The 23,861-nt window shown below is 38.7% G+C and overlaps 2 protein-coding genes across 3 annotated transcripts in view; one reads left to right on the forward strand and one right to left on the reverse strand.

The window, feature by feature from the left end:
- Window positions 1–9,015, forward strand: part of cstf2 (cleavage stimulation factor, 3' pre-RNA, subunit 2) — a 31,646-nt gene extending 22,631 nt beyond the window's left edge. The window contains exons 9-14 of one of the 2 annotated variants that reach the window (XM_057850316.1): window positions 962–1,058; window positions 2,566–2,765; window positions 4,228–4,355; window positions 4,422–4,505; window positions 4,609–4,764; window positions 8,664–9,015. In XM_057850316.1, coding sequence (XP_057706299.1) covers window positions 962–1,058; window positions 2,566–2,765; window positions 4,228–4,355; window positions 4,422–4,505; window positions 4,609–4,731 — 632 coding nt within the window. In that variant the 3' untranslated portion in view covers window positions 4,732–4,764; window positions 8,664–9,015. The remainder of the gene's footprint in view (window positions 1–961; window positions 1,059–2,565; window positions 2,766–4,227; window positions 4,356–4,421; window positions 4,506–4,608; window positions 4,765–8,663) is intronic. The other variant, XM_057850317.1, reaches the window with a different exon arrangement.
- Window positions 9,016–9,655: 640 nt separating this feature from the next.
- Window positions 9,656–23,861, reverse strand: part of nox1 (NADPH oxidase 1) — a 31,562-nt gene continuing 17,356 nt past the window's right edge. Inside the window, exons 10-13 of the mRNA XM_057850319.1 lie at window positions 23,659–23,821; window positions 17,784–17,930; window positions 14,666–14,790; window positions 9,656–14,591 (exon numbers count right to left, since the gene is read on the reverse strand). Coding sequence (XP_057706302.1) covers window positions 14,465–14,591; window positions 14,666–14,790; window positions 17,784–17,930; window positions 23,659–23,821 — 562 coding nt within the window. The 3' untranslated portion in view covers window positions 9,656–14,464. The remainder of the gene's footprint in view (window positions 14,592–14,665; window positions 14,791–17,783; window positions 17,931–23,658; window positions 23,822–23,861) is intronic.

Here is a 23,861-nt window from a genome sequence, read left to right on the forward strand (position 1 = left end):
ACACCAGAACAGAGACCATGTTTGGCGTAAACCCAATACAGCTTTCCAGGAAAATAACCTCATACCATAAACCCAATACAGCTTTCCAGGAAAAGAACCTCATACCAACTGTTAAGTGGAGGTGGAAGTGTCATGGTTTCGGGATGCTTTGCTGCCGCAGGACCTGGCCAGCTCACCATCGTAGAATCCACCATGAATTCTATCGTGTATCAGAGGAAGGTGCTTGAGGAACATGTGAGATCATCTGTTAAAAAATTGAAGCGAAATGATCCTGCAACATGTCATTGACCCAAAACATACTAGTAAACCCACCAAGAACTGGCTGAAAAGGAAGAAATTAGTCTTGGAATGGCCGAGTCAAAGCCCAGATCTTAATCCTATTGAGATGCTGTGGGGTGACTTGAAACGGGCTGTATATGCAAGAAACCCCCCCAAACATCTCACAGCTAAAAGTATTCTGCGTTGAGGAGTGGGGCAAACTTTCTTCAGACCGATGTCAAAGATTGGTAGATGGCTACAAAAAAGCGTCTCACTGAAGTTATTTCAGCCTATGGGGTACCACTAGCTATTAGGTGGTAGGGTGTCCTAACTTTCCCCCCATGCATTTTGTTGATATATTGGGTTTAATGAGTAAAACAATGTTAATTTTTATTGTTTGCTAGCAATTAAATCTTTGTGTCTACATGAACTGAATAATTCATGGGGTGTCCTAATTTTTTCACATGACTATATATACATATATATATACATATATATATAATGATTTGGATGGCCCAAGTACTTGTGGGTACACCTTCCGAGGTGCAACCGTGATTTGACATAGTTGGTGAATTCGTAAAATAAGCTCTTATTCTGCTTGCAATAAGCTACTTTGTTAGGCATAACATGCATCACAGAACATTTATATACTAAGAGTGCAGCTGTATTTTCTCACGTAATTTTGTTGCTTGTGCTCCCTCAGGACCAGGCGGCATCCCACCCAGAGGTCTGCTGGGTGATGGACCCAACGATCCACGAGGAGGACTGATGCCGGTCCCAGGAGAAAACATTGACCCCAAGTAAGTCATGAAGTAGGGGTGAGAACATCTGGGTACCTCCCGATATCATTCTGAATACAACACTTATCGAAACGGGTCAGGAAATGAATCTACGAGTCAAAATGTGAAACTGTTGCGGACTATATGTCAAAAAATTGGTATTTCAGTTCAACAGTTCTGTAAATGCAGCAAGCACAGTATATTACTGCAACATTCATGTCAACAAATTAACTCATTGCCTGCTATTGACAATAATGCACATACAACTCTTTCAAACTAGGAAACCCGGCTGTGAATGATCATGTTTTAGTGCCATTGACGTCGCATTTACTAATTGATTAGGCATTAGTTGAACGTTCATTCACCCCTCCCAGTCTAAGTGGATTGGACGTCTCACATCGTCATTGGCAACCACGCTTTTGCGAAGGCTTTTGGAGTGGAAAATTTTGCAAGTGAAGGAATCTGGCCTTTTAGCCAGGTTGCCGGAATCACGTCAGCCAAACTGCCAGACTTGCACTGGCGCAGCTCCAACGACCCAGGCCGTTGAAACACAGACAGCCCTGCCAAAAGGCCAAACCCTGCGCTTTCACCTTGGTCTTAACACCTTGTAATGACTCCATTTTGAAAGCTGGAAAAAGGTTTTGAAACACAAGTTGACAACTTATTCAGGTCGACACCGATCAAACGGCAAGGCAAAACAGCAACAGACCCAGGCGAGGAGGCAGACTGGTTCCAGGGTCACCATATCACAAGTCAACAAAAGATTCCCGAGAAAAATGACCACAATTAGTTGAGCATTCAGTCTTTTAAAGGCTCTGGTGAGAAGGGCCGCGGTCCGGAAGAAGGGTGTGTTTGGCCGTTGTTTAGAATAATCTTCTATCGCAGGTTGGGCTGTTTAGTTGCGTCAGTTGCTGAGTCGTTACTGGGGCAACCGCAATGGGAGATTTTGCCCGCCTCAGCGTCAAAGGGGCGCTTGGAGTCTTATCAGTCGAGTTATCAGTTGGATATCGGGCGTTCTACGGTGTTTGTGTTGGGACAGGATGTCCCGCCATTTGTCCTGGACTGTCCTAAAGAGCTGATTGTGGGATTTGGTGTTTCAGACGTGTGCTGCCTATTACCTGGTTGTCAGCATCCATCTCTGTCAGCTTCATGACGCACGCGTTGGGCTTCCGTGGTCAGAAGGCGTCATGTATCTCTTATACCCTATTTCAAATATATTCTGCTTGTTTCCCTTAAACTATGATATAAATGTTATTTATTTTATATTGGGTGTTTTAGAATAATACAAACAGTCCAACAATAAATACGAGAAAAGATACTAATCCCTGATTGATTATATTAAGTGTGTTCGAGTAATACAGTCGAACGGTAAATACGTGAAGATATTATTCCCTACAGTAGCAAGTTTAACACCTTTCTAAAACGATATAAACATTACTAGATGTGCGAGTTTTCTATTATTAGTTTACAATAGTTGAGTTCCGTCCATTTCAGTTGAACGTTTGACCAATCAAAACTTTGTGTTCAGCCGAGGCTACATGGTCGCGCCTCCGCCGCACGCCGCCCCGCCGGTCCACATGGGCCCGATGGGAGGCGGACCGCCGCCAGATATGCGAGGACCGCCCATGGACATGAGAGGCCCGCCGATGGGTGAACCACGCAACATGATGGGTGACCCCAGAGGGCCCCCTATGATAGAGCAGCGTGGACCCCCGATGGAAACCAGAGGTAATGTTCATTGGCACATCCCCCCCAGTGAAGTTGGCCCCCCATTCGACACGAATTTATATCAAAATGTCAATCGTTTGTGCTACTTTTGTGCTGTAAAATTTTTTCGTTTTTGCTGCTATCATTTTGAATATATTTAATTACTTTTAAAGGTCAATCTGAAGTCAAACAGCCCCAACCATTTGGATTAAAAATGGCTAAAAATTGTGTCAATCCTTTATACTTCATTTGTGCTGTAAAAATTTTCATTTGTGCTGCTATCGTATGGCGCCCCTAAAGGGTCATCGACAGAAATAAATTTAAGCAATCTGGTGCGCAACAGACAGTTTCTGTTGTACACTACAAACAATCTGGTAACATTAGCATTATATAGCATTAAAGCTAGCGGACTTTTGCTATGAAAGTTAGCCAATTGCAACAATGCAACAATTGTTGCTGTGCAAATTAGCCAATTGTTGCATTGTTGCAACTGGCTAACTTGTTAGCAATTGGCTAACTTGCATAGCAAAAGTCCGCTAGCTTAAATGCTATATAACGCTAATGTTAACCAGATAGTTTCTGGTGTGTACCAGATTGCTTTATTTTATTTCTGTTGATGTCTCTTTAGGGGCTCCTTACTATCATTTTTGAGATGTTGAGATATTAATTTCGATTAATGAACTTCACCCCCCCCCCCATTTATTGCAAAATGGACCCAAAACGGTGCCATTTGTTTATGCTACGTTTGTGCTGCTATAGTTTTATAGATCGAGATGACGTCAATCGCAGCCATTTCGTTGCTGCTGATGGAGCATACCAACTCTCAATCATAGAGGTGTGTGCCAACTACTGGCGCAAACGTAGCACAAACAAATGACACCCCTTTGGGTCCATTTTGCAGTGAATTGGCGCAAACGTAGCACAAACAAATGACACCCCTTTGGGTCCATTTTGCAGTAAATTGGGGGGCTTCAGATATTAAGTTCGAGTGATGACGTGACTTGCAGCCCCCCCCCCCATTTTTCTGCAAAATGGACCCGTGCTAAGTTTGCGCCAGTGTTGTTTTTGGCCTCCATTTTAATTTTCATCTCTTTTGGACTAAAAGACTTATTAGTCATATTTTAGTCATTTCAAAATGTGTTTGTCTTCATCTAGTTTTAGACAATTCTCAAAATGTTTTTGTCTATAAACTTCAAAAGTTGTAGTCCATGAATAAATAGATAAAAGGTTTCCAACAATTTCGAATGAACATAACGAAACGAGCACATAACTGTAGAGTCTACAAGGACATCACCATGTAAGTCATGTAACTTGCTATGATCCAAGGTTTTGAGCAGTTGTGATACTGGTGTGTGGCCACACTGTGCACATCTGATGTTGCTCACAGTGGTCCTCAGTGTGCTCTAAGAGCTTGTGTGTCTGCTCAGACACATGAAAAATTAGAGGGAACATTGATTGTCACGTTTTCTGCGTCTCATCGCAGGTCGCGACCCCAGAGGAATGGACACACGTGGCCCTGTGCCAGGCCAGCGGGTCCCTATGGTGGGAGGAATGCAGGGCCCCATGCCCCACAACATGGGCCCCAATCCCCCTCTCGGCCCCCCACGACCGGTAATCATCGGCTTATTTTCCTCATCATTCATCAGTGAAAGTCGTTTAATTGGGTTTTCTTGACAGGGTCCCGGCATGCCTGGAATTCCTCCTTCGGGTGGAGGCTTCAGCCCAGGCCAGAACCAAGTTTCCTCACAAGACCAGGAAAAGGTGCGAGCGGACCCCCTGCAAGCAAGGATATATACACTGCGTCTTAATTTTCAATGTGTTTGTCATACAATTTCGTCCTCGTGTTCATCCATCCTCTTCGTAGGCGGCCCTGATCATGCAGGTTCTTCAGCTAACCCCGGAACAGATTTCCATGTTGCCCCCCGAACAGCGGCAGAGCATCCTCATCCTCAAAGAGCAGATTCAGAAAACCGCTGGCGCACCTTGATTCATCCACACCCGCACGGAATCAAACTGGCAGGTATGTATCTTCTTCGCCTGCTCCCGTGCTTAAAGGTGCACGATGTAGGGCTGCAGCTATCGAATATTTTAGTAATTGAGTAATCGACTGAAAATTCTATCGATTAATAGAGTAATTGGATAAAACATATATATTTTTAGGTGAAGACCAATTATAAATATACATGAGAAAACAAGACATTTTGTCTAATATTTAACCATTTTCAGCCAATCAATGTCTTTATTTTCGATTGACATTGTTGAAAACAGCCAAAAATTGCATCTCAGATGTAACTAGAATAAAAGACAAATTCACTGCTTTCACTCAAAAAACTTTTAGATCTTATTAATATATATATATATATATATATATATATATATATATATATATTTTTTTTTTCTTTTTTTATATACCAAAAAAATGCCATTACGCTTGATAACACACATCACTTAAAAGTTAGGATTTTTTCGCACGTGTTTCAATCGAATTTCTATTTGTGTCTAGCCATTTTTAAGTTCTAGTTAAATTTTAAGTTAGTCTAAACTGTAAGTCCAGATAGGATTTTGAGTTTTTGCAGTGTTCAAAATAAATGTATGATACAGGCTGTATTGGAGCACATTAGGGACCAGTGCTACTTGGTGTTTTATCCAGCAATGACTACTAAGCTAAAATTGATAGTTAGCATTATTGAGTTTTTATTTGACACCCTCATCACTCCACAACGCTATGTTATGTTAAAGCCTGTATGTAAGACACGTTAGCCACGCATCGACAGTGGTCATAATTAATTGAAACCTAGCCCTCCGCAGGGCTAACGTTACGTGAGCTAGTGAAGGTAACGTTAATCTTATTTATTAGCGCTTAGCGCTGTACTGCTTTAAGATGGCGGCTGTTTACTAACGCCGCTGTCTCTGTCATTTCGCATCTAGTTCAACATACATGTGATATCCATGAGATGCATCAAACGCTACCTGCTACCAACGTAGCATCATGCGGGCTAGTTTTTAGCAAAGTCAGCATCGTTTGTAGTGGTTGTCGGCTGCAGTAAATATTTTTATTTTTATTTTTTTTGCTTCTTCCTCTACGCACGTGACATCAGCGCGTTTTCCCGCATTAAAAGTAGTCCGAGCAAAACGTAATGCTTAGAGCTGTCAAAATAAACGATTACTCGAGGTGAATAAAATTACTCGGATCAGTTTTTAAACTCGAGTTGCTCGAGTATTCGTTTCAGCTCTTGCACGATGTTGGATTTGCACTTCAATTATACATGAAATGGCTATAATATTTCAATAGACATTAAAAAATGTTTTTGGTAAATGCTTCTAAAACGGTTCTCAATGGTAAAGCGGAGATTTTCCCATTATAAAAGACTGTTCGCGACCCACCAAATTTTTTATTCCGTGTTCAAGGGTTTATGCGGGCCATATTAGAAGCATTAATGGGAACCAAGGATAGAAAGACCTGTATTTTTAAAAGTATAAATATTAGTATGTGTTATAATAATCGAATATCAAAATCACTTTATGTTTTCGTTTTTTTTTTTTAAAGTTTGTAAAATTAGTTTAACTAAATTCCTAATATTTATTCACATTCAATGTGCTTTTGAAAGTGAAATCTTAGCAAGCCTTTATTTCTCCTAAAATTTTCTTCTGCAACGCATTAAATTTTCCAAATCCAATGACATGATTATTCAAACTAATTGTTAGATGAATCCAGTACTTCTCAAATAGTGGGGCGGGCACAGAGTGATGCTGGGGGTGGCGCATGTGACCTTGGGGAACATACTTTTTTGGCGAGGTAGAATAAAGTGTAATTGCATATCCACTGAGTGGGTGGTAGTGGCGCTCTCATTTTCAGCATGTGCACAGTATCTTTTAACCAAACAAGAGCACACAGCAAAGAGCACTGGAGATATGAAAAACTAAGATAAAGAAATATGACAAAGCATATGTAGCTTTTGCCTTTGACTTTTAATACAGTGGGAGACGAGGAAAGACCAGTCTGTTTACTTTGTCTAAAAATGTTCGCTACGGACAGCAGGAATTCTTTTTTTCAGCGAAAACGAGCCGAATATTGCCAACAATTGTCCCGTTTTGTCAGTGTTACATTAGTAAACCAGCGAGCACTGTCAGCATCACATAAAGTGGCATACCAAGTTGCTCAATGCAAAATAATAATCAACACCAGAGCAAAGAAGCTGATACTGCCTGCAGCAAAAATAAAAACTTTCTCATTCCAATGAGATATGCAAAAAAAATATGCTACATGGCAAATTTTTTTTTTGCCACATGGCAAAAAATTTTATGCTACATGGCAATTTTTTTTATTTTTTTATTTTTTTGCCACATGGAGAAAAAAATGTCACGTGGGGAAAAAACACTTTTGGTTTTCGGCCCTGCTGCATTTATGTTCTATTTAATTTTTGTTTTTTCAGTCTAATTGTTTGGCATATTGTCGTCTTGGTATAAGGTTGCTAATCAATTTGAATTTGATTATTTATTGATTTTGTTATTTTTTTCAGTATCAAATGGTCAGAAAATGTACCTTGAGTGTATTTTCACACTATGGAGATTTTTTTAAAACACGTTTTTCTTCTTTAATATTAAAAAGGACACGATGTTATGCAGAGGTGTACTTATATATTAATTTATAGACAAATTATACTACAGTACGTTTACAGTGGCTGCAGAGTTGGGGGGGCGTGGAACGTTTACGTCTTCTTGGGGGGGGGGGGGGGGGGCGTAACAGAAAATAATTATAAAACATTGGAGTAATCAATTGCTTAAATCAGGGGTCCCCAAACTATGGCCCGTCTCCACATTTGGTCCTGCCCCCTGAACATTTTTCTTTTTTTTTTTTTTTTTTAAATAGTGTTATTTATTTCCTGGCTTTTTTCTGTGAAGAACCCAGAGAGGGTTATTTGGTTATCTATTTAATTAATAGTGTTATTATTATTTATTATATATTATATTTTGGGCTGTCAAACGAGTAAAATTTTTAATCTAATCACAGTTTAAAAATTAATTAATGGTAATTGATCCTAATTCAAACCATCTATAAAATGTGCCATATTTTTCTGTAAATTATTGTTGGAATTGAAAGATAAGACACAAGACAGACGTATACATTCAACATACTGTACATAAGTACTGTATTTGTTTATTATAACAATAAAAACAAGATGGCATTAACATTATTAACATTCTCTTAAAGCGATCCATGGATAGACTTGTTGTTCTTAAAAGATAAATGTTAGTACAAGTTATAGAAATTTTATATTAAAACGCCTCTTAATGTTTTCGTTTTGATAAAATTTGTAAAATTGTCAAACAAAAAATAAACTAGTTGCTCGCCATTATTGATGTCAATAATTACACAATGCTCATGGTGCTGAAACCCATAAAATCAGTCGCACCCAAGCGCCAGCTGAGGGTGACAAAGCACCAAAAAACAGGTAACAAACGGACATGACACTGTGCTGTCATTTTAATCTGTTTGAGCGGGGCATGTGCGTTAAATGCGTCAAATATTTTAACGTGATTAATTTTAAAAAATTAGTTAACGCCCGTTAACGCGATAATTTTGACAGCCCTATATATTATATTAATATTTTTTTAAATTTTATTTACTTTTGTTCCGTGAAGAATTCAGTAAGGGTTATTTAATTGTGGCTTTCTGAAAAACAATAAATTTTTACATTTAGGCACTCCTGCAATTGTCACACTTTTTCTGTTACAAACTGACCCGGCCTCTCATCAGAAAAGGAAAAAGTTTGGGGACCCCTGGCTTAAATAATCAATAGCTGCAGCCCTTGAACCACTCATGTAAAGCAACTCTTCTACCGTCTTCATATAGAGATGTACATGTACATTATTCACATGCTGAATTTCTGTAATATTTTGATTTTGTTCTATTTTCAGGACTTACAGTCTGGCCTTCAAAAGAAGTTTTCTCATTAGTTTTCATGATTGTATAATTAAGCTGTTTCCATGTTGTTATTTTTTTTTTCAATCTGAACTTCCTCAATAAAACTCAAAAAATGTGATCTTTTTTTGGTTCTTTATTTATATAAGTGCAATTTAAAGACAATAAGACAAATATGAGCACTTGCTTCAGTTGTTCATTAACCATGTGACATTTTTACCCTCCTCCTTTTTCCCAGTACACTTCCTATTGTCTCAACGCTTTGGAAGAATGCAGGGGTGAAAGTGGCTAGAATTTCTTGCCGGAACTCCCCAATGTGAAGGTCGCCACAGAGCCAGGTTTTTTTATTTTATTTTTGTAAATGTTCTTTTTTTTGGGGGGGGGGGGGGGTCAAACCTCCTAAACTAATGAAATGCAAAGAAAACTTTTAGCATTTATTTCTATAGCACATACAAAAACTGATTTTCATTCAAAATGGTATTTTTTCAAAGATTTGCAAAATAAAAGTTAACACAAACAGCAATAACCCCAACCTCCATCTCCTAATTTTTATTTTTCCCTCATTTCCTCACATACTAAAAGCCAAATCTCAATTTTAACTACTTAAGAACATAGAATGAATAATAAAATTGAAGTAATGTAAAGTTATGTAAACATTTAGTTTTTTTTTTTTTTTAATAATAAAGATATAAGTAACATACATTCAGAAAAATAAGTACAAATGACTTATATCATGCAGAGCGAAATAGAATATATTTTGAAGATCGCTCAAACATTGACTTTTTTAAATCATAAGGAAATGAATAAGTAGCCTAACATAAATGAACAAATATAAGTCCAAAGTGCACATTGACAGCTAAGTTGTTCTGAACCTCCCCATCAGCGCAAATAAAACTAATTATCATATATAAGCCTCCTCATCTTTCGTTGCTGTTAAAGATTTGATCCATTTTATGTTGTTGAATGTTTTTTTTTTTTTTTTTTTTTTTTTTTTTTTTTTTTTTTGCTGTTCCAGAAAACATGCACATTTGAACCAATCAGAGCTAACTATCTCTGCTGATCACATGTCAGTATGTCAGTCAATTGAACGGATAAATGAGTCCATGCGTTTTGCTTTGCTGTGTGCATTCGCACATTGACGTGACTCATCATCAGACTCCGATAACTGCAGGAGCTGGGGAAACCTCCATGCCGTCCGTGGGAAAAAAAAAAAATCGTGGAAACTGATTACGCTACACAAGTAATTTATTATGCTTGTTGTTAACGCTTGTGTATGTAAATCTGATGTTGGTAAATTGTTTTCTTATTGGAGATGAAATGCATGTGTGGCATCTTAGCATTATTTAGTTTTTTTTTTTTTACATAGCGTTTTGACAGTTACTGTCATATTTTCGGAATCAAAGCACTGTGTACCGGTACAGCATTCCAGCTCTGAATCTTATACCGGAACTGCGATCTGGCCCTGAATCTTATACCGGAACTGCGTTCCTGACCGTTCTGGCCCACTTTCACCCCTGGATGAATGTAATTGAACTACAAATACATGGCAACAGTGAATTATTCGTTTTGTTGACCTGAACCTCCAAAGGTGTAATTATGGACAAATCATTGGAAAACAAAGTGCTCTTCATATTTACAAAAATGTTTATTTACATAGTCTGTATCATAAAGGAAGTACTACAATCATATATATTTTTATCAAGAACTGTATACAGTATGTCAAAAGCTCAGCTATAGTATACAGTAACAGTGTGACAATATATTGCGATACACGTCATCGATACACTCCTGCCAAGAATGGATATGATTTTTAAAAAGTTGTGACTGCCTAATAAAGTATCTTCCAGTAGTATAGTTTCTATGTTAACTCAATGGCTGCCATTGACAGTCCAGTCAAAGTGAATTGGACGCTAGGCCCGTGAATGGCAGGCAATGAATCGATGAGAAAGTGACCCGAAACGACCAAAATTTCCTTCGTGAATAGTGTCTATGTAAAGTCATTCGTAGCATTTGACGTTTATCGTCGTCACGAGCATGAAACAAATTAGTAGACATTTATTTACAAGAATAATAAAGTTGTTGTATTTACAGAAATGGTGCAAAAAAAGCATTTTCCCCTATTTAGAAATAGCTTGTAGAAAATTAGATTTACCTTTACATGGTCAGGAAATCATTGTTGTGAGATAATCGTGAGCAAAACGTATCGGGAGGTAGCTAGAGGTTCCCATCCCGCGCAATAAATGTAACCTTACTCCCTTAAAACGAAAATTTGTCATGACTGCGTCTTCTTGCAAGCAACTGTTCACACCCAATGTTTCATCTTTTTAAATAAAAACTAGGAGAAATTGTGATGGTAGCTTTGCTTTGGTAGGTAAACCCTTTGCGGTCACTTCCTGTTGATTCGGGGGCATTTCGTGGTCACGTCCTAATCATAACCAGTGTTGTTAATCTTACTTTAAAAAGTTAATTAGTTACAAATTACTTCTCCCTAAAAGCAATTGCGTTAGTAACTCAGTTACCTGAATGTAAGAGTAATTAGTTACCGTAATTTCTGGACTATAAGGCGCACCTGACTATAAGCCGCCACCCACCAAATGTGACACGAAAACTGCATTTGTTCATAGATAAGCCGCACTGGACTATAAGCCGCAGCTGTCCTCACTGTATTATGGGATATATACACCAAAAGATATTAGCCGGTAACACTTCATTAGACAGCGGCATCATATGACGGTCAGAAGACCAAATAAACCACCATGAAGCTTTTAACTAATTGGCTGCAAAGCTTCATTGCTTCAAGAAGCTTCATTTGGCCATCACTGCTTCCTTGGAGGAGACAGTCAATATTTCATTCTACATGCTATCAACACTGTTGTTGTCCATCATGCCTCCTAACATGCATTGCAGCGCAACAGATGTAAATAACGATCTAAAGTCATGTTCTTTGCTAATTATTCAGTTACTGTTCCTGTTTGTTTAAATAATTGCTAGTTGCAGTATTTGGTAACACTCTTTGACAGTGGCGCCATAAGACTGTCATTAGACATAATTATGACATGACACTGTCATGAGCATTAACGAATGCTTATAACAGTTACCATTCAGTTTTATTCGGGAAATCGTCTCACTTTTGAATGGATGTGAAAGATCCGAGCTGGACATAAATGGAGTTGTTAACATAATTTGCTGGATGACACTTAATGAGATCTGTCATAAGAATTCAGTAATGCCCATGATAGTGTCATGTCATAATTATGATGGTCTTATGACACTTATGACGCCACTGTCACAGTGTTACCAAATACCATAACAAGCCATTATTGAAACAACTGGAAAAGTAAATGAATAAATAATTAAATAAAAGATGAATTTTGATTGTTACTTACATCTGTAGTGCTGGAATGCATGCTAGGAGGCATGGGTTGCCTTTTAACACAAATCAACAAATAAGCCGCACTGGACTATAAACCGCAGGATTCAAAATGAACGAAAAAAATTAGCGGCTTATAGTCTGGAAATTACGGTAACTGGTAACACTTTATTTGACAATGGCGCCATAAGACTGTCATGAGACCAAATGAACCACCATTAAGCTTTGAACCAATTGGCTGCAAAGCCTTATTGTCACTAAAAGCGCCATTGGCCATCACTGCTTCCTTGGGGTAGACAGTCAACCTCTGCTGCCACCTGCTCTCAACACTGTTGTCATCCAACATTCCTCCTAGCATGCATGGCGGCGATGCAGATGTAAATAACTCATGTTCTGTGCTAATAATTTCTTCAGTTACTGTTCCAGTTGTTTCATTAATTGCTAGTTATGGTATTTGGTAACATTTTCTTGGATAGTGGTGCCATAATACTGTCATAAGACAGTCATAATTATTACATGACACTGTCATTGGCATTAATGAATGCTTATAATGGATGTCGGTTAGTGTCATCCAGCAAATTATCTCACTTTTCAATGGACGTAAAAGATCTGAGCTGGACATAAATGGATTTAGTGACATAATATGCCACATGACACATATTGACATCTGTTATAAGCATTCAGTAATGCCCATGATAGTGTCATGTCATAATTATGATGTTCTTATGACAGTCTTATGATGGCACTGTTAAATAAAGTGTTACCTATTAACCCAAATAAATCAACAATTAAGCCGCACTGGATTATAAGATGCAGGATTAAAAATGGGGGGGAAAAGTAGCGGTTTATAGTCCGAAAATTAGGGTACTTGGCAAAGTAACTGGTGATAATTTTCATGTTTTTTTTCTCAAAAAAACAAAAAAAACAGGTCACACAATGTGAAGTTTAAAGGGTTTTTGGGACAATTGGCCCTAGCCCAATTCTTTACCCTAAACTTAACTAGACACAGGTATTGCGGATATTGCGATAATTAGACTGTAACCTTTGCTAAGTGTGGAAGTCATTTAATGTTGTGAATCAACCGTTAAATTAGTTAAAATTGCTCCCGTTATTGCAATAGTTCCCTTCTGTCTATTTTCGCCTTGTGTAAGTTTTAAAACTGTTTCATCATTTAGAGATAGATTCAAGTTTTGCCGATTTAGGAGCATTTTAGATAAAAAGTTACTTAGGTTCGCTAGGAAGGTTCTCTACAAGAGAGCCTTCCTGAGAAGTCTACTGCTTTAAGATGGCTGCTGTTTACTAACGCATCTAGTTCTTTATTATGTATTTTGCTAATGCTGCCGTGTCTGTCATTTGCATCGAGTTCTGTATATATGTGATATCTACCGAAGCATCATGTGGGCGTAGTTTGTAGGCTACAGTCAGGTATTGTTGGAGCCACCTAGCATAGTAGCATCTCGTTTGCAACAGCGTCCCCACTCCTGCTCTGCTCTCTCGTGTCCATGAGTCCCGTCTTTTTCACTTTTCTCGCGTCAGTCAACCAACATCGTAACGCACGCTTTTCCCGCCTCAGTAACGGCATTGCCAAGATGAGAAAAGTAATTCGATTACTCCCTACTGAAGAAAATAACGCCGTTATTAACAACACTGTTCATAACAGGTTACTTTTTGTTGATATGGGGTCACTTAGGTTGGAAATCAATAGGAGTGAATGGAAGTTTGAAATCGATGGCGAATAGGGCCATTAGAAATTAATGGGAAATTTGGCCCATTAGAAATGAATGGGTATGTTTTTGGTAAATTTTATCCGAGCCGTACGTTTTTAGCAAATACCCTATGGAATTTTTGTGCCCCTTAGTGTCCTCAATTTTTTTTTAAATGTACAAATAGGTGATTTAGACAAAAATTTTAAGACTTAGAGTGTTTTGAAATTTCACATTCATGTTAAATTTTTTGTTAAAAATGAGCCCGCGTGGTATGAAAATTCCCGTAATTTTGGTGTAGTAGTACATGCAAAGCTACCATCAATAATGTGTTGTTTGCATTCTAATTGGAGATGTTTCTGATCTGATCACATGATCGGAAATCGGGCCGAGCACTTCATTTATCGAAATCGGGTGGAAAAGATCGAGTTTTGAAGATTTTTATTAGCGGCTAATAAGCAAGAAAAAATGTATGTTTTATAATAAATTAATAAATTGCCGAGGGATCGGTACTCTGTATTGGCAGATCCTCAAAATCGGGCGACTCAAACTCGGGTGCAAAAATACGATGAGGACAACTCTCGTTCTAATAACTTCAAATATTTTTTTGTACAGCATAACAATCCATCATGAGCTATGGTAGGACAAACGTCAAACGTTTTTTTCCATCGTCTTAATTAGCGACGAGCAACATTCCCTGACAGGTACCGAAGCGCTGCTGTTCTCAGAAATTCTCCTTGTTGAAGTAGAACCTTGTCTTGCGCGGGTCCACGTCTGAGTATTTGGCACATCTCTTGGACAAGACATCGGCCAAAGCAGCCGGACCGCACAGGAATGTCCCCACCACCGCCCTGGAGATAAAAGGCAGAAAAGTTAAGGGAGTGATTGATTTTGTCGGGTCATTCAAGGTAAATACGGCTCTTACGAGGGGTTTTCTTTGCGGACTTGCTCAAACTCCTTATCCCAGTTGGGCCTTCCATAGTGAGTTTTCTGTCTGAGTCCGGTGACTACATCGGTGTCCTGGTCAAAGTGCACCATGGCGTGATTGGCCTACAAAGGGCAAGAAAAATCAAATGAGAAAACAAAACATAGCAGGCAAGCAGTGTTCTTTTCGTCAATGATAACGAAAATATTTCGTCAACGAACAATTTTTTTCATGACCACTTGATGACGAGCTAAAAATGTGTATTCGAAGACTAAGCCATAACAAGATGGATGCCAGTTGTACTGTGGCGAGACGAGAACGAGACGAAAATTTGCCATTATAAGTAGGGTTATTCCGATCATGTTTTTTTGCTCCCGATCGTTTTAGTTTGAGTATCTGCCGATCCCGATATTTCCCGATCCGATTGCTTTTTTTTTTGCTCCCGATTCAATTCCAGTCAATCCCGATAATTTTTCCCGATCGTATACATTTTGGCATTGCATTAAGAAAAAAATGAATAAAACTTGGACGAATATGTACATTCTACATACAGTACATAAGTACTGTATTTGTTTATTATGACAATAAATCCTCAAGATGGCATTTACATTATTAACATTCTTTCTGTGAGAGGGATCCACGGATAGAAAGACTTGTGACTTTGTTTATTGTGACTAAATATTGCCATCTAGTAGGCATGTGCCGGTATGATATTTTGACGGTACGATAACCGTGAGCAAAAATACCGCGGTTTCACGGTATCACGGTATTGCAATTATAGCTCCAAAAAATTTTGAGATGTATGGATTAAAAAAAAAAAAAAAAACTTTTTTCCATTGAACAGGATTTTTTTTTCAGACCATAGTTGCAAATTGGAACATGAATATATTGATAATTATAAATAAATTATCAATTAAAAAAAAAAAAAAAAATTAGTAGAATTAAACTAAATATAACTTATAGACAATACTCACAGCCACAGCTCAAGTTGCTCAAGATTAGAGCAAGAACAAAATAATTTCTATAAAAAAGTAAAAACACTTCTGAATAAAATTTTTAAAAAATTTATACTGCATGACTTTTTTTTTTGAGGGTGGAAAAGCTTAAGTGAAGTTTCGCCATTTTCAGCCACTGTGTCTAGTCTACATGATGTCATGCCTTTGTGTTAAAAAGAACATAAAGAATTCATAAGTTAGTTAAAAATATAAGTTAATTAAAATGTCAATATTGTTGTGGAAAGGTTTCATAAAAAAAAAAAAAAAAAAAAAATTTAAACATTGGGAGTGAGACTTCTCTTTGATCCAGCGAACGTGGATTTGTGCTTAGGGCAAGATCATCTTTCGCAATTAGCGATCTTTGACGCTATCACTTTTCCCCCTTTATTCAAGCGAATCAAGCTTGTTTTCTCACTCTGCGGCTGTCACACTCAATGAAGTTGCTCTCCCAGCTAAGCCTAGGCTAACATTCATCTTTGTAAGCTTTTAGTTAGTTTGTATATTGAATTTGAAAGGAAAATGTGTGTTTTGTTTTTGGCGAACTTTTTCCATAGTGGTAATCTGTTCAAGCTACTCACATGGAAAAGTCTAATTGTACAACATTTTAAATGTATTCATTTTGTATATTACACTTACCACGATTTGAGAGCTCAATAAATTGAAGAACAGTACGCCTTATGTTTGGAGTATTTGTTTTGGGGTTAGCTGGCTGGCTAGCTGATAGCGTCACTTTCACACACAGCAACAAACGGGAGGGGGTGAGCGCTGTTGCGCCAAGCCGCTTCTGGCTGCATTTTTGGCACAAGAAAAATAGCGAATACCGTACTACGGTCTGACGGAAAATTTAAGTGGTTTTGAAACCGCCAAGTTTTCACACCACGGTAAACCGTGAAACCGGCACATGCCTACCATCTAGTGTATTTGTTGAGCTTTCAGTAAATGATACTGTAGCCATGCCCAAATGCATGATGTGAAGTGGAACCATGACTGTGCGTAGTGCTACCAATTGATATATCTTGTCTGCGTTGGGAAATAACATATGGTGTTACCGTGTTAAGAAAAAGATCAATTGCGACCTTGCTTCCCCACATTGCTTCCCATGATATTTCTAATCGTACGGAGAGGGATTGTAAGGCTTTAGCCAATTGAAAAAGGCTCCAAAGGCTGCCAAAATTCACTGTTCTCAATTTACGCTGCCTTTTATCTCTCTATATAGGTAAAACGGAGCCATTACAGGTTGAGCGCGACAATGCGTGAGTGGGTCGTGCAGTGCATGCATTAATTGCGTTAAATATTTTAACGTGATACATTTTTTAAAAAATTAATTACCACCGTTATCGGGATAAATTTGAAAACACTACCTTAAGCCTAAATTAAAGACTCTGGATGAGTGTTACATATTATGTCTGTAACGTTAAATACAATTAGAAAATGATTTAATTAAAAAAAAAATATATATTTAAAAAAGGCATGGGCCGATATTTTTTTTGCCGATTCCGATACTTTGAAAATGACGTGATCGGACCCGATCGATCGGGACATCTGTAACAGCCAGAAATCTTGCTTGTTTGTAGGTGACCAAATACTTATTTTCCACTCTAATTTGGAACTAAATTCTTTAAAAATCAAACAATGTGATTTTCTGTATTTTTTTTCCACATTCTGTCCCTCATGGTTGAGGTTTACACATGTTGACAATTACAGGCCTCTCTAATCTTTCCAAGTAGGAGAACTTGCACAATTGGTGGTTGACTAAATACTTATTTACCCCGCTGTATATTTATGTGTTACATTGTTTACAAGATATCTTATAGAAGTAATGTAAATCAACGAAAAACGGTTAATTTAAATATTTCATGCATTGATTCAGATTTTCGAATTATATATTAGTCCGCTTAGGCGAATTTGTCATTTATTGTTATCGAGGTAAATCTGCACAATTTACCGTGATAAGTACTTAAGGCCATATCGCCCAGCCTGATGGGGAAGCCCTGATTTCAAGGTTTCGAATGTGTCGATTTAACAAACCTTGGTGCATACTGCTGGTTTGGAATGTATTCGTAGCGGATATATGGAAGTTAGTGGATAGTTTTGGAGTGTCGGAGTGCTATTTTGACACGTACGTGGCTTTGATCCCATCCGGTTAGAAATAGCTTGTAGGTGAGGAAATCTCCAATGCCCCTCTCCTCCATCTCCCTCTCTTGGACTTGCAAAAGGTCAGCGAACCACTCGAAGGCGTTGGTCTCTCGACACAGCCAGTAGAAGTAAATCTGCAAGCAGGAAATAGCCCAGACAAACAAGAGAGAAGCAATTACAAAAGCTTTCATGACAATCAGGGTGTGTTCACGTGGCATCATTGAAATTGTGCACATGGAACAAACTGACAGAACTGGAACGCAACACGTTTCTGGAATCTCAACTACAGGTTAAGTGTGACATTTATAGTCATACAGACAAGCGTGGGGAACCAATTCCCAGACAGCATGATGCTATCTTGCTAGCGCTGCTTTCAAACTAGCACTGTTTGGTCTGTTTTAAAAGGACAAGAGTTCTTTTTATCAGATAGTCCGCTTCATTTTGTAAATGTGAACGGACATCCGAACTAAAATATTGTGGGTCTTGGTCTGCTTTAAGTGCACCTTGCTTCGCTTGTGAATGCAACCAGAGCAAGGTGTGCTTTTGCTACTTTATGGGCACCGTGACAGCTTGGAACTCTGATGCTCAAGGGTGTGACAGTACGCGCAGGGCATCCTTGGAAGCGGAAGTACAACGCGCACGCTATTCAAAATCAACAATGGCAAGATGACTGACAATTAACCATGGCCAAATGTTGTTGTGTTGCGCTAAGCGGTTGCATTTGATACACTTAAGTTAGTTCTAATGTGGCGGTTGTGTTTTGCGTGCTTTTCCTGAATGTGCAAGAGTGACAGTGGCAGAGACAGTGAGTCTCGCTCTTCTGGAAGTGCCGACGCTTTGACAGTCCAAAAAGTCACGAAAGTGAGAGCGATCATGCGCCAGTTACCTAGTTGCTGAACTTGTTGCTAAATCCAAAAAGTCCCACACCGTTGCAGTGACATGAATACTACCTGCCTGCAAAGCCATTTTCAGTGAGATGTTTCAGCCCTGATGCAGCTAAAGTCTCCCTCCCTGATAATTCTGAGCTTTTCAAGCCTGCTACAGTGGTATGAAAAAGTATCTGAGCCTTTTGGAATTTCTTTGTCAAAATCACACAGATGTAAAAACAGTGTCTGCTTTGACAAAAACCACCCAAACATTTATAGGTTTTCATACTTTAATGAGGATACCATGCGAACAATGACAGAAGGGGGAAAAAAAGTAAGTGAACCCTCTGCCTTAGGAGACTTAAAGACCAATTGAAACCAATATATAGCAAACATTTAAGTCAGGTGTGTGCCAAATCAATGATTAGGGGTTTAACGCTGACCTGCCCACTATAAAACACACACCTGCTAAAAATTGTCATGATGAGAAGCATTGTCTGATGTGCATCGTTGCTCTGTCAAAAGAGCTGTCTGAAGACCTGCGATCAAGGATTGTTGTATAAAGCTGGGAAACGCTACAAAACCATTTCTAAAAGTCTGGATGTTCATCAATTGAATAGTTGAATAGTTGTCTACAAATAGAAAGTTTGGCATTGTTGCTTCTCTCCCAAGGAGTGGCCGTCCACCAAAGATGACGCCAAGAGTTCAGCGCAGAATACTCAGAGAGGTAAAAAAATGGAGAGAGTTTGGCACGGTTGCTTCTCTCCCAAGTAGTGGCCGTCTAACAAAGATGATGCCAAGAGTTCCGCGCAGAATACTCCGAGAGGTAAAAAAGAACCCTAGAGTGTCTGCTTAAGACTTACAGAATTCACTGGCACAGTCCAATATCCCTGTGCACACATCAACTATATGCAAAACTATGGCCAAGAATTGTGTTCATGGGAGGACTTCACTGAGGAAGCCACTGCTGTCTAAAAAAACATGGTTGCTCGTTTAATGTCTGCAAAAAGGCACTTGGACACTCCACAGAAATTTTGGCAAAATATTTTGTGGACTGATGAAACCAAAGTTGAAATGTTTGGGAGTAACACACAACGTCGTGTGGAGGAAAAATGGAACAGCTCACCAACATTAACACCTCATCCCCACCGTGAAGCATGGTGGAGGGAGCGTCATGATTTGGGGCTGTTTTCTGCCTCAGGGCCTGGACAACTTGCAACCATTAATGGAAGAATGAATTTTGCAGGAAAACCTGAGGCCGTCTGACAGACAGTTGAAGCTAAAAAGAGGATGGATGCTGCAGCAAGGCAATGATTCAAAACACAGAAGTAAATGAGCTTCAGAATGGTTACAGAAGAACAAAATACATGTTCTGGAGTGGCCAAGTCAAACTCGAGACTTGAACCCCATTGAGATGCTGTGGCATGAACTAAAGACAGCGTTTCATGCCAGACATCCCGGGAATCTGACTGAACTACAGCAGTTTTATAGAGAAAAATGGGCCAAGATTAGTCCTGACCGATGTGCCAAACTGATCTGCAGCTACAGGAAGTGTCTGGTTGATTTTTTCGCTGCCAAAGGGGCGGGGGGCACAAAATATTAAATGTCATGGTTATATTACTTATTTTTCCACCTTCTATCATTGTTTGCATACTGTCCCCATTAAAATATGCAAAGCTATAAATGTTTGTGCGGTTTTGGTTATAGCATATACTGTTTTTTCATCTGTGTGGTTTTGACAAAGCTCAGACCACATTTAATAGTGATTTTATGCAGAAATGTGAGAAATTCCAAAAGGTTCTGATACTTCTTCATATATGTATTAGAGCTGTCCCGATTAGTCGACGTCATCGATGACGTAAATGCCTTTTTTTTTCCCGTCAATGACGGTTAAAAAAAAAATTACATGCAGATAAAATTTAGAATGGCGGGCACTCGCAATGCAAGCGGTTGTTACCGGCCGCTGTTATTATCAATGTGACCGGCATTGTCAGATTGAGCGGAGAGAAAGAAAGCGGGCGAGCGAGAGAGAGGGAGGGAACGAGATCGGTGAGAGTTGGAAAAGTGTGCAGGCAGCGCGGAGTTAAGTGGCTGTTTTTGTTTTGGTCAATAAAAGTATCCATAAAAAGCCATCCGACTTCTCTCGGTGTATTTATGCACGCCGCCGCCTTCCTGAGGAGGAAATCGGACGAACCGACGACAACGAGTCAAGTGAATCTCCTCACTACGGCGAGCAGTTGAAAACTGCAATGGCGTACCGCACGCAGGCTATTTTTAGACCGTGGCGTCACATCGTAAAGCGGAAGTAAAGCCAAAGTGGGACATTATAGACCCGCCCTCGCATAGACCCAACGTAAAAAGAGCTACTTTTCGCCGGTAATCTTTCAAAAACAAACATGCCGATCACGCATTGCTTTTTTGGAACTTGTAGAAACGACTCTAGACATTACGACCATGAAGGATATTTTCTTCATACGTTCCCGGAAACCAAAAACTCGGGAGGAAAAAATGTGAAAACCGAATCAACTTGCGCGGACTTTAACACCAGCTCGGCGAATCCATTCACGTTTTATATGCAGTAAACATTATGTTGGGTTGGCATGGTCTTTCAGAGGACAAAGAGGTAAGCCATTTTTATATTTTTAACTTACTTTTTTAGCGTAACGTTGTGGCGTACTGCTTCTGTCTGACAATGAATGACCTGAAAAAAATTACAATGGTATCTGACTGCCACTGTTACCGTTTCTGTTATATAAAAAAACAACTTTAGTAAGGGGGAAGTGTAAATAAATTATAGGATTTAGATGTGTTATCAATGAAAAAAATTAAAAGTGTTCGTTGGCTGTCACTGAGTAGCATTTGCGATCGCTACACAAAGCTAACTAAATTACCCCCAAGAACGGTAAGAGACGTAGGACAACCAGAGGATATATAAGAAAGACAGGGCTCATGGTAAAGGATAGCTTGTTGAAACCGGAGAATGTCATTGTCAGTCGCGTCGATAAGAAAAAGCTAAAGCTATGCTTAGGTCGGCTCGTTTTTTTTCTCTCTTTTTCAGCCTTCGACACTAAAGCCATCTCTTTAACTGAACATTTTTATGTTCTTCCACATCTACGCCAGTCAATTTGGCACCAGGCACATCATTTTCGGGGAGAATTGGTAGGTTTAGCGCTGTAAACATCTACTTCGTACACGATTTCCATTCATTTCCTATTAGGAACAAACGGTGGCTTGTCCTTGCTAAGCAACAGTAGCTAATGCCATAAATATTAATGAGCGGAAGTGACGTGTTGCTTGCGGTACGCCATTACCTTGAAGGGCAGAATTGGTAACACGGTGAAAGTCAAAAAAGAGGACCAGACTAGCCAGAGCCAGAAATTATTTCAAGGAAAATATGCTACTGTGTGTACTCTATGCTAAGATGAGCTGCATACCATGGTAGCACGTCGGCTATGAACGAACACTTGAAGCGCCGTCACCCAGGTGTATATCGAAAGACAACAAGAAACAACAAGCTAGCGGATTGTAAGTCCATACAACTTTCTAACGATTTTTTTTTAAATTGAAGTTCCCTTTATGTGCGTCGTATCAACATGCATTTTTATTTAATAAAAATAAATAAATAATAATGATATATATATATATATATATATATATATATATATATATATATATATATGCACAATGTAATCATATATTTTATTATTATTAAATGTATTAGGATCATGAAATGTCCCACTTGGGGGGGAAAAAAAAAATCCTGTATATACATAATATAATTAAAAATATATATGGAAACATAACACTGGCCTGCTTACTGTGATCCATGACTGCACTCATGTTAGTTACTTTATATTATAAAGTATTATTGTAATATTGTGTATAGACATATAGTAGTATACTGTAAAATTAATACTATATATTTAATTTTTGTTACTATGACTGTGTGCCTTTCATTCAAAATAATTGGGGTAATATTTCAATGTGCCCTCGGCTTTATCTATTTTCAGGTTAAAACAAAAAAAAGTTGAACAGTTTTTCCCCTCCCCCAAAAATGCGGAATGCACACCAGAAAGAGCGTCTGAACTCACACAAAGTATTCTGAAAATGATTGTCCGGGACACTGCGATTAATTTTAACATTTAGAACAATATAGACAATGACATACCGCAAAAAGAGTAAGAATTGTTTTGACTCCTGTTAAAAAGGTAACGTCACAGAGTTTCCGTTTCCATTTTTTTGCACCAGTTAATGTCAGCAGCATTTGACCTTATGTTATTTATTTATACGTTAATAAAGAATGTAGGTGTTCCAATATGTTTTTTGTGATATAATAAGCTTTACCAAAATTTCATTATTAAATTAGTAAAAAAAAAAAAAAAAAAAAAAAATTATTAGATTAGTCGAGTAATCGTAAAAATAGTCGGCTGACTAATTGGGAGGAAATTAGTCGTTTGGGACAGCCCTAATATGTATGTATCTCTTTCCAATGCTAAATCTGAATAAATACATTGAACACACTCCCCCCAAAAATTTTTGGGTGTGGCAGTGCGCTACTTCACTGTTTTTCCACTTATCGCGGTGGGTTTTGGTCCCCATGAACAGCAAAAAACGAGGGATCACTGTATATAAAATTTCTTTGATTTACGTGGAAGTGAATACAACTTAATGCTTGTTAAAGCCTAGTACTCAAATAGCTCATTTTACTAACTTGAACTGTTTGAATTTGAAAAGAATTCAACAATTAACGCACGCACTTACTTCCAATGACCTAAAGAGGCCACTAAAATGCACAGTGATTGGCTTGCATGAGAATACCATAATCAGCCAGTGACATTTAAGCCTCTGTAAACCAGTTCTGCGTAAGGTATGCGCATGTGTCGAAATTTTCCAGCTAAAAAAAAAATCTTAACAAAGCACAAACAATAGGCATCATTCCGCACGACAGCGCTGGCGTTTGCTTTCGGTTACGTCACGGCTTGGGTTGAGCATTTACCTTCCGTGTACGCAGGACGGGGTTGGATTCCTTGAATTTGTACCAGATGGACTTGAGGATAGAGGCGAAGGGGGTGACGCCGATTCCGGCGCCCACCAACATGGCGACCTCGTAGTCGAACACGTCCTCGCTAGCCGTACCGAAAGGCCCGTCCACGCCCATTCTGATAAGGACAAAGAATAGATATGGGTGTGTGTCCTTTG

Source organism: Corythoichthys intestinalis, chromosome 11 (genome assembly GCF_030265065.1).
Source record: "Corythoichthys intestinalis isolate RoL2023-P3 chromosome 11, ASM3026506v1, whole genome shotgun sequence".
Taxonomy (NCBI): domain Eukaryota; kingdom Metazoa; phylum Chordata; class Actinopteri; order Syngnathiformes; family Syngnathidae; genus Corythoichthys; species Corythoichthys intestinalis.